General features: G+C 37.9%; 1 protein-coding gene across 4 annotated transcripts in view; it reads right to left on the reverse strand.

The window, feature by feature from the left end:
• Positions 1 to 15,861, reverse strand: part of RPS6KC1 (ribosomal protein S6 kinase C1) — a 180,827-nt gene that overhangs the window by 9,833 nt on the left and 155,133 nt on the right. For 2 of the 4 annotated variants that reach the window (XM_039230101.1, XM_039230104.1), the window contains exons 13-14: positions 2,909 to 2,991; positions 1,716 to 1,811 (exon numbers count right to left, since the gene is read on the reverse strand). The exons of 1 other annotated variant lie outside the window; for it this stretch is intronic. In XM_039230101.1, coding sequence (XP_039086032.1) covers positions 1,716 to 1,811; positions 2,909 to 2,991 — 179 coding nt within the window. Of the gene's footprint in view, positions 1 to 1,715; positions 1,812 to 2,908; positions 2,992 to 14,043; positions 14,112 to 15,861 lie in introns of those variants that run through there. One more of the 4 variants, XM_039230103.1, reaches the window with a different exon arrangement.

Below are 15,861 nucleotides of genomic sequence, written 5' to 3' on the forward strand. Positions count from 1 at the left end.
AGAAACAAAAGATAGCATTTGATAGCCTTCCTCAAATTATTTACCCCCCAAATATTTGCAATTTGTCTTGCTGTACCACAACGAATAAGATGAAATCAAATGAGCAGTTGTCCTTTTTTCCTCCATTAGAATGAAATGTGTTCCGTATCTTTGCGTTCCCTCTTAATCCTTTTGCCAAGTGCTGACCGGTATTCTCATCTTCTTATTTCCACCCTGGTTATGTTTCTTTCTGTTTTACATTCCCTGGAAAAATTTAATCTTCCTGGAGCATAACTCTGATCTTTTTATCTTCTGCCTCCAAACTCCAAATATTTATTATTATTATTGTTATTATTTATTTTTACTGAATTGAATAGGATCAGTCTTCCCTGGTGATCGTGATAAAAGAACCTCATAAGAGAACTCCAACTTACCTTTCCACACTCATCTAGTACTATTACTCATTCCTTCATTCATCCCTCCACTCCAAATAAACCAAGCTTTTGATTTTGTCATTTGTATCTTTTGGACTCCTTTCCTTGTTGAAGCTGTTCATTCCACCTAGCTACTTCCCCAACATCCCAACTTGTCAGGCAAAATTTGAGGGCTCCACAAAAATAACATTCACTACATAAAAACTTTCCTAATACTATCACTGCATCAACTATAACCCCTCCTTATCTTGACTTGCCAAAGTATTTTTTAAGCCTCTGACAGCTTTTAGCAAATCCTTCTGTGATACAGTTACTAGTCAGTCTTACCTCTCTAGCTTACAGCACCAAGTCTTGCCTATATTTGTGCATGTATTTGTTGAATGGGACCCAAATCCCTCTTCACAAAATTAGTAGGTCATTCTCTTCTTAATGCATTCTCCCCTCCCTTTTCTCTTAAGTTTTGTTTTCTCCAATTAAAAAAAAATAATTCAGGTTTCATGAAACAAAAATGTTAGTTCTTGAACTTTTTCAAATAACCTTTCTCTTTATGTTTCTCATAAAACTATAAGGATCATAGGCCTGATAACTCTTGCTGATCTGCTGTGTGCATATCTAACCCAATGCTGACAATCCTCAGTATATACACCAAAATTCACTATTCAAAACTAGAGGAGCATTTTAAATGTGGGGGATCTATTTAAGAAGGTCACTAGAGCTCCAAGCCTACCTGTGATATTGAACTTTAATGATCAATAGTCTCTTTCTTTAAAGCCACCAAAATTGCACTAACTGACAACAATGCCCAACTTCCATCAATGGATGAAGCTAGGAGCAATTGAACTTGGCAAGATTTTCTAACACCACTTTTCTGCAAAGCAACCTGAAATGCCTATTCCTAAATTTTTAAATATGAATTAGAGATTGAAAATAGCCATTGAAAAAGGAAAGAAAATAACCATTCATAGATGGTTACAAAATGTAACAGCAAAAACAAAGCAGCTCCAGACAAGCTAAAAATGATACTTAAATCTCACACCTACACAAATATACGGAATTAACTAAACATTAGCCTGGATTTAAAGAAAAAAAAAAGACTGAAATACCAATAAGCTTTACCTGCTCTCTGACCTCACTAATACTTAAATAATAGCAGAAGCTTAACCATGCACAGTATTAGCTCTGAATCTGTCAGTAGTAATGAGTCCTTCTTGCCCAAAACGAATTTCTTTAAGGTTTTAGAGCTATGGAGTCTGCTAATTTACATGGTTGATATGCTTGGCCAATATAGGTCAATTAAATTACCTGTTGTATGAGCGAGCGAGCTTCTTCAGAGATACATTCCGGCATGTTCAAAGTAGTGTGAGTATTTATTCCTGCTGGATGGCACTCAACCAGAGTCTGAAACAATCAATCAGGTACACTTCTTATCCCACATAACATCATTTCTGTTCTATCACAGGACTTATGGACAGCAAAGTACAGAAAGCTTAACAACCATCTTCATTGGGGGTGTAGTGATCAACACAGCGTCACCTAAGCAGTTTAGGACAAGGGCCACAAGACTTGAACAACTAACTGAACAACTAACTGAAATGAAGGCACTCGTCAAAGTCATATCATAAGCTTACGCTTCTAGCCCTTTTCCTTAGTGTTACAGAGAACAGCTCATAATAGAAAAACTAACATTACATAAAAAAACTAAAAAGGGAGTTGGTACCTCTGAATGTTTTAATCTTCTTAAAAACGTTCTAAGTTTAGAACTGGTTAATAATAACGATTTCTATATTTACAGCACTTTATGATTTAATTGTACATGTAGGTGATTTGTAACAATCGATAACAACTTAAATCTTAAGAGTTCAATATTATCTACATATATAAGGTTGAGGACTGACTACCTACAAAAGTACTACTGCTCATTTCCTCTGTTTTCTTCCCAGGAGGCAATGTGCACAACACTCTATTAAAGTCGATTAACCTCAAACATCTTACTTAAAAGTTATTGATCAGAGGGAGCATAAATTCTGTCCTTAAGCCAGAACACATAGGAAAAATTTACAGTATTGAGAAAAAAGCTAATGTTACCCTTTATATCTACATTAATTTTCTAAAATCAGAATTCCCTCCTGGTTTCCAGCAAGATGTTTAAAACATCCAGAGAATTCTAATACATCCTTACACGAATGTTATAGATTTAATGCCGTTAAAACTGAATCGTAGAAAAGGAAGAGAAAGAATGTTTAGTCACCTATCTGCACACTCACATTATGACTTCATGGAATCTGATCATTTAATCAATGTAATAACAATCCACTTTTTCAAAAAATCTGGAATCTTGATAAACTTGCATTTTTTTTCTGCCTTTTCTTTTTTATATCAAAGGCTCTTCCTATTTCGTCCCTGATCTAACAACTAAAGGCAAAGGCTAAATGTTCTCAATTTGAAATCCAGGTAGCATCTGGGTAAATTTATTAAACGTCCAGGTCACTGCTCACCTTGCCAGTAAGAAGTTCAAAGAGAACAGCACCCAAACTCCACCAATCACAGGCTTCCGTTTCTTCTGTGATTGCTCCAACCTCTAAACACACCAAAAAAGGTTGATATTAAAATTCCAAAGGTCAATTCAAGTTTCAAAATTAACATGTATTAGCAAGGTGACCTTTTTAATGCTGAGAGAGCATATACTAAATACTACTGGGCTTTCAAAATTCCTGAAAGTTACTTATCCCCTTTGGTCACCTACTGTGGTTGCATTTTTTTTTTTTTTTTGATGCAGTCATATATTAAACTGAGACATTTGTTCTGTAGTTGATAGAGGGACACCTTCAAGAAGCTACACTTAAAAGTTATATGAATCTACAAGATCAGCATTTTGCTTAATTTTTCAAATTCAAGAAAGTAGAGCCAACTCTACCTCAGGGGTCATTTTTTGTTTTAAAAATAAAGACTCTAGGTTCAGAAGGAGCTTCAAAAATTATTTAAACCAGTAATTATCCTTTTAATTATAGATTAGAAACCAGAGAGGTGAAATGCCTTGTCCAATGTCATATAGTAAATCAGAAGCAGAACTAAACTCTGATTTATAGTACCATCCCTCTCCTATATAATCAATTGTTTGCAACTGAAGAAGGAGCATGTGAAATGCAAATTTACCCATGTTGGTATTTAGAAGTACACACAGATAGGTTAAGGCATCAAGCCCTAAAACTACTGGCTAAGTAAGGGAAGGGGGTGTTCAGGATATCTACAAATCAAGAGTTTTCTCTGTGTTGTCCCGGAGTTCCTGAAATGTAACAGGTGTCATCTTGCAGCTTTCCCCACAACTCAGCAATGTTCCTCACTCCACCAGTTCTGTGGCTTGTAGCCCTTAAGTCATGTGTGATGCCTTCCTGTCCTTTCTTGAAGACATTCAACTAGACACCAAGCTTGTCAATGTCTGCCCTTTCACTTCCATTTGGCCGACAAAACATGTTTATTATTCGTGTGCAGGGTAACCCACAACTCATAAAAATGCTGTTCAAAAGTTTTTAAGTAGTTAGATTGGAACTTGGAAATAACTGAAGTGATGCTCACGTGCCCAGCCTTTTAACCAAATACTTATTAGTAAATCTACTGGGTGGAAGAAGCACAAAACTCATAAAATAGCTTTAGCTTTAAGTCTTGGAGCAAAGGTCAGGTGGACCAGAAAAAGAAAACAGGGGCACCTGGGTGGCTCAGCTGGTTGAGCATCCGACTTTGGCTCAGGTCATGATTTCACAGTTTGTGAGTTCTAGCCCCGCGTCAGGCTCTTGTGCTGACAGCTCAGAGCCTGGAGCCTGTTTTAGATTCTATGTCCCTCTCTGTCTCTCTCTGCCCCTCCCCAGCTCACACTTTGTCTTTCTCTCTCTCAAAAATAAACATTAAAAATAAAAGATAACAGAGACATTCCAATGAAAATATGAAATTCTTCCTATTCAGCATCTTCTTCCATATCCCAGCACCAAGTGGAATTCAAGTGGTGTGTGGAGAAGTACACCCCTTCACACGAACTCCTGCCCAGGCTTTCCTCTCATGGCATGCTCCGTGCCAAATCACAACCTCTGTCCTTGAACTTGCTGCTCTCAGCCAGGCGGTACAAAGAAAACATAGATATTTAACTACTTAAAATACTGTGTGAATGACCAAAAGTCTCCTACTCCTCCTGAAGGCACATGTACCTAGGAAGTAGCAGCTTGTTTGAAAAACTGAGAACTACTTATCTAACAATAGAGATTTAATTATATATACATTGTATATATATTTGTATGTATACATACATACATCAATATGATGGAATACTATTACATAAGCATTTTAGATGATGTATTCACGGAAAGTTTAAGTATATAAGTAAATGGGTATATTAAATTTAAAAAACAAGCTACAAAACAATGGAATTCTAATTTTAGATGTATTTTTAAAAAAGATTGGTGAGAAAATATGACAAAATATTTTAGTGATTTGCCTCTCCAGTGGAGAGATGTTTATTTTCACCCTTATACTTATGAACCTACATGAATAGCTAGCTAAGTGGTGCATTTTAAACAGATGACATGAAAACATTCGCATGTGTTGGGGCAGGAAGATGAAGCTATGCAGGCCAGTCCTCTCTAAGAGTCCGCCTACGTCCTTTACCCACAGCAGAAATGTATTATACACCAGAGAGCACTGGACTAGAAATCAGGAATCCCGGGTTAAGGGCCCTGAGGAATTCACTTGATCTTATCTAGAACAGAGGGTTGGAAGAAGGTTAGATCTGAGGGCCTCTCAGTTAAATTTAGCTCTAAACTCTATGATTTTGATACTCAAGGATTTCCTAAAATAGTGATCCTCTTAAAGGACAGCTCCTTGGGAGATCTCATTCAAAGTACTTATGCTGCCCTTCCCAGATTCAAATTCACTGCTCCACTCCCTTCCCAACCTCCCCATACAGAGCCGCTGTCACCTTCAGAAGTGTGCTCTAGAAACTTGAGGAAGGGTGTAAGTCCTTAGAAACTTTAGAAAAGTAAAAAAACAAAAACAAAAACAAAAAACCATAGTCTAGTCATCAAGTATAACATTTTGTACATTTCCTTTCAGTCTAAAGCAAACAATGGATTACATCATTTCCCTGTCCAAAATTCTGAAATGGCTTCTCACTGACCATTAAATAATGTTTAGATGCCTTGCTTATTCAGGCATGTATATATTCAGGCCTCCATAGTAAGGTCTCAACCGCTCATATTCATTCACCCAACATACATAAGCAGCACGAGCTAGGCACTATGCTGTGCACTATTCTTCCACATAACTTACTTGCTAGATGCTAAATCATGTGAAACTAAAATCAAGTTTAGCATAGTTAATCCTTTCATTATTTTAGTATCATTTTGCTCAAGGATTTAGTATTCTATGTTCTTTAATCATATAGTAGGAAGTACGTATTCCTTAGTCTTACAAAGCCAGTATCTGTTCACAGCTCAAGACCCAAAATGGCTGACGAGGCGTCAAGTCTCACTTTCCACGTATGAACGCTGCCTTGCTCACAGGAGGCACATATCACAGTAATGACAGTTGCAACAATAAAGCAGCAGCTAACGTTTACTGACTGCTTACCATATGTAAGGACTGTTCAACATTTTACGCAAATTATTTTAAATTTCCAAACAAACTTATGGAGAACTTAAGTAAGTTCTTAGGATGACTTTGGAGGAGCAAGAATATTGCATTTGTGTGTCCAGGGAAGAGGCAGATCTGACCCAATTAGCTCAAAGAAAACTGTGAAAAGTAATGAAATAGTTTTATAGGGTCTAACAACAAGCCCTAAGGAGCTCTAAAGAGAGCCACACCCCAAGCCTCTGCTCATAAAGGGTTCCCACTAGAATTGAGCAGAGGGCTGCTGAGATAATTCTATTTAATATAATCAATGGCTAACATTATTAATAAAGGCACCTTTTTATTCAGTGAGAGGTCCAAAGTGCCATCGCCAGCGTAGCCTAGCCCATCGAAAGCTACCATGCTATGCCTGTTTCCTGTATCACTGCTGGGATATGCACTGGGTGAATCGTACCACTACTGGGGGCAAGGTGGTGGTGGGTGGTCCCTGAAGCTACCAGATAAGCATGGTACATCTTCCTGAGAATCAAAGGTTTTCATACATGTGGGAGGGGGTGGGATATTGTTTTACTATTAAGGGAAGCAGATCTATCATGGACCACAGTGTAAAATTTGCATGGATTTACAAGATAAAAAGACTGCAGAGAAACTTCAGGACCAGATTTCACTCATCCCCCGGGGCACCCATTTCATATCACCACTGCAGTCAGAAATACTCGGGTAGAAAAGTCTGAGAGGCACTTCATGAAACAGACAACGTGTATCCCTTTATAGGTTTCTGTGAACTTGCTCAACTAAGGAGTCTAAGAACTAGGTTCTTTGGTTTTATGCTGCTTTGAAATCCCTCTCAGTTTTCTGCCAGAGTCCTTAACAATAAATAATGACTGACACACTGCTTCAAATGTGGATTGCCACAGTGTTTGATGGGCCCCAATCTGAGTGAGGGAACCCAGGCAGCTCCAAGAGACCCAAGCAGATCCCAAAGCCAATCACTTCGCACTCTTCCCTTGGCTTGCTATTCCATCCAGGAGGCATGGACCGACCAGCATCCGTCCTCACTGCTGGTTTTCCTCTCGTGCTGTCAGCCTCAGTCTACTTCTTGTGCTCCCCATTTCCTTCTCCATCTGTCCTCGATCTGCCCCTCTTCTTTCTCCCACTGACAGCTGGCTTCTTTTCCTCTCCCCTTCCTTTCTCCTTCTTCCCTCCCCTTGGTTGTCAATTGTTTAAGCTTTCTGATGACACTCAGGCCTAGAGAGACTACTGATCACAATCTAAGAAAAGCTGCTTCTGAAAGGATGAAGGCACGTAGGCTGAAATGCCACCTTTATTCTGAGTGGGCCAGTAAAGAAGGATAACAACTTTGAAACGGCTTTTTTTTTTTTAATTTTCATGGAAATCTGACAATAAAGACACCAAGCAGGTTTGAAATCCATCCCCTTAACAAAGCAGCTTGAAGCTCTTCAGAATGACTTTATATTAAGCAGGGACTCATTAATTAATGTGAAGCTGACATTATGACCAACTGACCTTGATTTTCACAGATGACTCTAAACTACAACAAAGAGCTCTGTATTTAGGTAAGATACAAAGAAGAACTTCTTAATGGTGAGGGATTTATGTTATTATAGTAACTGGAGTAAGCACTTGTGGAATTTCTTCTCGAGGATTTTCAAACAGAATTGTCTTTTTCTTTTAATAATCAAAATGCAGGATTTTGGCTGCCTTTTTAACATTCTTCAAGGACCAATCGTTCTTGTATTAAAAAGTAATGATAAATTCTGAAATTGCGTTGCCCAATAAGAAGCTTGAGATTGCGACTCAGTCAAAACCACTGCTCTAAAACTGTGTTCCTTGCAAAATCTACACAAAAACTTTCAGTATAAACCAAGAGTACTGATTTATATACAAAGCTACGTGACTACCACAAACACTAGGGATATGTATCTAATGCCAAGAGCAGAGAACATGAAGAAATAGCAAATAAATTTGTGAGGCTGTTTTTAAGGATCGCACAGTGAAGCTTAGAAATCCCGTTAAACTCCTACCTTGAATTTTTTAAATCTCTGGGGGAAAAAACAGTTTAAAGGATAAGTTTACCATTGCTGTGTCAATTTCCAAACTATTTTTTTCTATAAAAACCAACAGGTGAAGTTTCTGCACCTGCTTCCCCCTGCTACTACACCCTGCACTTGAAATTTCCAGGGTGATAAAATTGTACCTTTATTCTCCACAAGTGCAGTAATAGTTACTATAGGCATGAAGCAAAGGGATGGAGAGGAGGACTAAACTGTTCCCTAATAAACAAATTCTCTGCTTATTCCCACAAAAACTCAAAAAGAGATGGTGTTATCAAAGAATCCTGAATTTTTGTCTTTGAATCAAAGATACGTATGGACAGGACTCTAGTCACTCCACCATTTGACCCTGGCTGAGTATGTCACACTGAGCTTACTCTGAAAATGAGGACAGCTGGGACCTCTAACATTCTTTCTACCTGTAATTTTACGATCCTCAAAAGTGTTTTCAAAAGCGCTCATGCGCCTTTCTCAAAACTTCTTCTCCCTTCATTAACCTAAAATGCCCAAAGAATGGGATTACACTAAAATGACTAGCATTCCTCAAACTTCCTTCTCCTTTCTAACCACGGTCACTACTCCCTTTCCCTAAGAGACCTGGTGACAAACGAGTTGAATCAGGGTCACTCGACATAACCATCCTCATCTTTTAATGTAATGGAGACACAGAATTGGCTCCAGATTAGATTTCAATCCATCTAAAAATTTTTAAGGACATCATATATGTGAGAGCAGTTTAGTAAAATTCTAGAATTCTCATTTCAGCACTATCAATTCTCATATTCTGACACAATATAGAATCTCAGTGATTCATACTAATTAGAACTATCATATTTCACAAGTGAATAAACACGTTTAAATAAAACAATAAAGATATCACAACATAAAATGTGCTTTGCTTACCTTTGTCCTACTCGTGTTTAACACCTCACAGAACACTCTGCAACAAGCCAAAGTATTTTTCAGTAAAATAATGCTGCCTTGGTAACCCATGCTTGCTAAGACAGAGTAAGAGAGTTTTACAGTCCTTATGATCATCAGTCAACTCCCTAAGTCTCCCTCTTATAGCCAAAAATAATAATGTTAATCTGACCCCAAAATAAAACTTGCTCCTGAAAAATACAGGCGCAAAAAACCCAGAAAGCTTGGACTTAAGAAATCATAAAATATCTATACCTGCATGAGAAGTGAAGGAAAAGAAGCAAAGTATACACTCGCAGACTTGAGGAGGACTGAAAGACACTGGAGAAACCATGCAATCCCAGATTACTGAAATCATGACATACACTAAGTACACACAGAGGCCCTGCCTTTTAGGGGCTACACAGTTTAAACCACATACATGCATTTGCTAAAGACAACTCAAAAATAACCAAAGAAAATGCTAAGACTATGCTGGAAATTTACAGAATTTGAAAAAGCTAAAATATGCATGTCAAAATTTTACAAAGATAGAAAATGGATGTCAAACTCCTGCTTTAAATAAAGACCAACCTTTCTACAAAGCTTCACAAAGATGAATCACCTTGCATTTTAAGCAATTTGGTACACTCAACATCCCAAATTCAGAATTTACTTTTCTTTAAGGGTCTGTTACTATTATACTGCTTGATAAATAAGGGAGTCTGACACTCTACATTCAGTTTCTTTGATGGGTTTGATGTCTGATGATATCACTTGATTCTGTTCCCTGGTTTTTCACCAAGGGAGACCCACACAGGTCATGTCATCCTTCCCCTTTACCCTTACTAACAGCACAGGTGCCCAGGCCCATTGCAAAACTGTCCAGACAATTCCACAATCTCCTCTGGCAGTATCTTCTACTGTTGCTATCTTCCTTATGGGATACAGTACGAAATACAGGAAATTTTCTTAGTGCACATATACAGAAATTCTATTTCCTTTATTAATTTTCAGAATAAGTATTTAAATATTTCTCCCACTGGGGCGCCTGGGTGGCTTAGTCAGTTAAGCGTCCGACTTTCGCTTAGGTCATGATCTTGCGGTTCGTGGGTTCGAGCCCCGCGTCGGGCTCTGTGCTGACTGCCAGCTCAGAGCCTGGAGCCTATTTCAGAGTCTGTGTCTCCCTCTCTCTCTGACCCTCCCCTGCTCACGTTGTCTCTCTCTCTCTTTCTCTCTCCTAGAAATAAAAAATAAATAAATAAATAAATAAAACAAATATTTCTCCCACTTTCTTAACTATTCCTTTTAAGTAAATAGAATCTTAGAAGCTTCATTTCTTTTCACTCTCAAAGTTCTAGTAACTGTGGAACTCTTATTAAAAGATTATATAAAACTCAATGAATAAGTTGCAATGAAATTGCAACAATTGTTGCAAATAAAGTATTTATGTAAAAGTCAAACCAACATTTAGATGCTGGAAGAAGTCATATAAATGATATAGCACTGTATCCAAATATCAGAATGATGGAACAATTTTAAAGGTGCAGATCCATGCAATAAATTAAAATAATAATCAGTAATAAGTATACTTTGGGGGCAAGGGGAGAGAACAATTTTTTAGTGCCACCAGGTTTTAAAAAAAATCGTTTTTAAACATCTGACTTTAAGGACTCCAATTCTCATTTTTAGAAGAGAAACATAAGTAACACAAGTACATTAGCTTTTACAGTAAAAGAGAGATCTTTGGTGAAGAAGACAATATAAAAATTAAGCCACAATGGCCTTAGAGAGGAATAGAGAAAAGTTTTAAAAAAAATCTGATCTATCATTAGTGACATACTTGGACCAAGGAAAAGAACATCTTTCTTCTGCAATGAGCATTCATGTCAGCTAGGGCATGGAAACATTAATACTGTGTTCCTACACAGACAGTCTTTCCCTGCAGCATCTGTTGCTAATTGAAAGGGACTAGAATTACAAAATTCTAGTCAATTTCTCTCACCAGTGCTTGCTGTGTATAAAGATTTTCTATGCAGGGGCTGAGCATTAGTCTTCCACTACAGCTGATGACTAAAGAATAAAGAGAAAGAAACACAGAAGAAAGCATTTCTTTTTAACCCAACAATATATGGAACTAAATGATGAGAGGAGAAACAGCTAAGCACATCTCTTGTTAGTTTGATAAATTACAATTATGTAAATACAACTAGTCACCTGTAGATTAACCAACTGTGTTCTGTTGGGGTAGTCTCTTTTTTACATGGATCTTCAAAATTAACTAACAATACTATGCCATTTATGTCTCTTATTTCACAGGAGGTACTTAATAAATGTTTGTCTAATAAACAGATCCTCCTTGTGTTCTGTGGCAATGCTCATTCAAGGCATTCCAAGCTCTTACTAAGGCCTCATCACATTCATTTTCCGTAAGTCCCATTGAGCACAGGGATCTCCATCTAGTCCTTTCGTACTTTTATATGTGGTAGGCTAGAAAGTTTCAAACATTATCTAAAGCATACTTTGGCTGCTGGATGAAACACAGATGAAACCAGGGTGAGAACGGAGGTTGGTCAGCTGATGACTACAGTAGTCCAGGCAAGAGGTGATGGTGGCTTAAAGAGGGTGGTGTAGCAGACGCCTTCCACTGCACTTCTCTGCAGAGTGCAATGGTCACGGCAGTCTGTTCTGACCTGGGCACCGTATGGCAAAGGGGAAAGCTGAAAAGCCCTGGGAGCTGGAAGAAGACAGGACTGGGAGGTAACTCATGGCTTCCCACACCCCTGTTCGATGTGAGGAATCCAGGCAGACAATCACACAAAATGTACTCCAAATGTAAGCTGGCTATAATATCTCTACAATATCTGACTGCTAGTCTGGTGAGATAATTAGTATCAGTTTGTATTGTTTTTTAATGTTATCAAAACCAAATTCATTTAAGTGCATTGTAGGACATCAACACTACTTAGTTTTGCCAAGGGTATTATCTTAGATAGAGAGACGATTTTTTTTTAAGTTTCCTCAAACAAGACAAAATGTCGCAACTGAGAATAAAACTAAAAGCCATATCAGCCTTAAGAATGAAATCTCATTTTAGCTCCAGGTTTGGATTGTTTCCCTAATACCTATAAGCTAAATTATCAAAGTTCAGACATTTAAAGTTTAAAAGTCTGAAGGTACACAACTGTTGAAAGAACATATATTTTAAATGGAAGATCTGGACAGAAGAAAGGTACTTGCCTAAGGTCTCATGTCTCTTATGCAGATCTTAACTCTCACTAATAGACTAGCCAGAGCCTGGAATTTGCATGCTGTAGCCTATTACTTCAAATGAGCATTTTGCTCTTTTTTTCCTACTTTAGAAAATGTTGGCTGCCCACTTCTCCATTCTCCATTCCATTAAGTCCTCCAACATTGTACTCAATTGATTATTCAAATGTCATATTTGTTGAGGAGGGCATGTGAACTACTTAAAAGTTGTATCACATGACTCGAATTCATTAGAATATTATCCAGAGAAGGTTGGTGACCGAGGCCACACTTTCCAGAGAGAAGAGTCTGCAGCAGCTGGGGCTCCGGCCCGCACAGCACCACACGGTGACAGAGACGGTGACAGGAGAAGTGTGCTGCTCCACCTCACGCGGACTTGTTTCTGTGGCTCATCCCAGGTTCTAGGCTTGCTTCCTGCCAACCACCTCATTATTAACCCATTGGTTTTCAGGGATTTTAATTACCTGAAGCCCTGGGCCAAATGTATCATGGGGACTTGGGACCTAAGGAGAATTTAGGCTGGGCTTGGCAAAATACTTAATTCTGCTTTTCTACCACCTCCCAGCTCTAATTTCTCATTGCGGGGATGACCTGGCAACCATGTTCTAAGCTGTCCTGCAATTATCTGCGTAAGTTGGGTCAAAACTCCTGGATTTAACTTGATTCAGCAGTCCAGAGCCAAGAATTACCTGTTCGAGGGAGTTTATAGGTATCATTATGCTACCGTCTTCTTGTGAGATAGAATAAGAAATGGGTAACTACCATATGACTTCTGGTTGACTGATTATAATTATAATTCGGAGCTCTATACAATCTTGCTTACTCTCTCACCCTGCATCTCTAGTAGGGGAAAAAAACCAACAGCATGCTCCATTTTCCATTGATCATATCACAACAACTCCATTCTGAATAGCCATCGGGTGTCACAGTGTTACCCAACCAAAGCCATTAAAGTTGATTGATGAGAAAAAGGCTAACTGAAATTGTGAACATGACAGACGCAATTACCCCCACCCCCATTGCTGTTGCCATGTTAGGCAGGCAGAGCTCTGTGCACTGCTATTAAAAGGGGCTTAAGGAATCCCATTTGCTTTGTCATCAATTTTTTAAAACCTTAGCATTTTTAAACATTTACTTGAAGGGAGCATTTGTGAATAATTGTTCAGAAGGAGTAAGCCTTGGTTACTTCAGGGAGATTCAAATTGACAAGACTTTATGCGGTACAGAACCTGACGATTTGGTCAAAGGAGCTAGCCAATAGCTCTCATACATGATGTTTAAGACTCAGCATTACCTCTTCTGTGTTAAATATCAGATGTAAAGGGGCGCTTGGGTGACTTAGTCGGTTAAGCGTCCGACTTTGGCTCAGGTCATGATCTCACGGTTTGTGGGTTCGAGCTCCATGTAGGGCTCTGTGCTGATGGCTAGCTCAGAGCCTGGAGCCTGTTTCAGATTCTGTGTCTCCCTCTCTCTTACCCTCCCCTGCTCACGCTGTCTCTCTCTGTCTCTCTCTGTCTCTCTCAGAAATAAATTTAAAAAAACATTAAAAAAATTTTTAATTTTATTTTATATATCATATATAATAAAATATATTTTATTTATTTTATATATATAAAATAAATATCAGACATAAAAAATAGGTCACTTTCTTTATAATAATATAGTAGTGAGGCCAAGTAACTGAATAGTTGCCAAAAATCAACTTAGATCTGAAAATAAAAAAGCAATTAGAATGCAGCTATTACTTAAAACCACAGGGGACTTGTGAGAGACCTAAGATACCTCCTACCCAGGGACGGATCCCGAGTTCTAGCTTCTTGTTCCTCTTCTTAAAAACAATCTGTCCAAGATAATAAAGAAAAAGGTTTGGAGCAAATAAGAGGTTAAAATTAACTTCTTTTTAATAATGTAAAGGTTGAGGTAACCCTCCATTCCCCGCTATATCAGGTAATACTATGAAACGTACAGAGGTCTTATATTTCACCTCTTCTGTATGAAAGTATTATTAGTACTTTAACTCTTATAAATTCTCTAGTTCTAATGGCTGAAGAATTTCTTCTCATGAGAAGAGCTAATGTGCTATTCAGAAAGGTGCCAAATAACAGGGATGGAACATTTTGCTATTACTCTGCCTCATTCCCACCGATAGAGCTAAATCACAATCTGTCCTGATGAGAAGTATGATTTCCGAATGGGTATATTTCAGTGTGGAGTCACCTTAATTCAGAGGTAAAGGTAACTGGCCCATCACCAGGGGACTTGTGAGAGACCCAAGATACCTCCTACCCAGGGATGGATCCCAACTTCTAGACCTTCAAGCCAGTATAAAGCAACTCTTTAATCTTTCCATCAGGAGGGGCCTGCCTGAAAAGGTAAGATTTGAGTTGACTTGAAGCTCTTTTTGCTTATCCTAATATGACTATACTCATGGCATAAACTTCATCAGTATAGAGATGAAGTGCATCAGAGAATTTCCCTCAGTGTACAATTTTCACTTTTCTACAGCAAACCTGAAAAGTTACTGGTTCTCCCAAAGAAGGTATAGATTTGGTCTTAATGACGATAAGAACTAAAAGCAAAGGATTATAAGTACTTGCTACTCATTAAAGGAAAATGATAAAACATCTATTATGTACAAGAGAGTTACTGTTGATGTTTTGCTGAAGGGTAAATCAAACAAAAGAGTTAGCGTCTAAAACATAATGTTTAAATATTAACCACAAATATTTTACTCTTTTAAAAATTATTTCTAAAAAAAATATTTCTATAGACCCCTCTTGCCTTTTTCTTCTTTCTCCTTTGGAAAAAAATTTTTATTTTTTTTTTATTTTTTATTTTTTTAAATGTTTTATTTATTTCTAGGAGAGAGAGACAGTGTGAGCAGGGGAGGGTCAGAGAGAGAGGGAGTCACAGACTGAAACAGGATCCAGGCTCCGAGCTGGCAGTCAGCACAGAGCCTGACGCGGGGCTCGAACCCACAAACCGCGAGATCATGACCTAAGCGAAAGTCGGAAAGTCGGACGCTTAACCGACTAAGCCACCCAGGCGCCCTTGGAAAAAAAATTTTAAAGCCTACACCAGCGATATAACCATATTTCCTCGTTATACCATTATTATTTCAAAATATAGATATATATTCATTTGATTTCTCTCTCAACTTCACATTCCTAAAATAGATCACTCATGCTTGGTCAAGTTACCCAGGACCCAAAGGTTCTCAGATCCAAATGGTTTTTTGTTCTTTAAACAATTTTGTTTGGGGAGAATCTTGGCAATCAAATTTCACCCTACTCAAAAAAGTGTCTTGGCTTTTCTCCTCCAAATGAAAATACATTCCATAAATCCCTCATTTCTGCATCACATATATTATATAAATACCTTATAAATGAGTATAGGTTTATACTTAGAAAGTACTCCAAGTGAAATAATTATTACACAAGATATTTAGACAAAAAATAATTAGACAAAGAAATCATTATTTAGCCTTGGGGGGGAAATTCTTGTCATAATAAAATAAACTTGAATTTTGACTGCATTTTGTGTAAGAAAGGCATTAGATGATTTGACATCTGTGATCTTTTTTATATTCT

Source organism: Hyaena hyaena, unplaced genomic scaffold, assembly GCF_003009895.1.
Source record: "Hyaena hyaena isolate Hyena2069 unplaced genomic scaffold, ASM300989v1 scaffold_43, whole genome shotgun sequence".
NCBI lineage: Eukaryota > Metazoa > Chordata > Mammalia > Carnivora > Hyaenidae > Hyaena > Hyaena hyaena.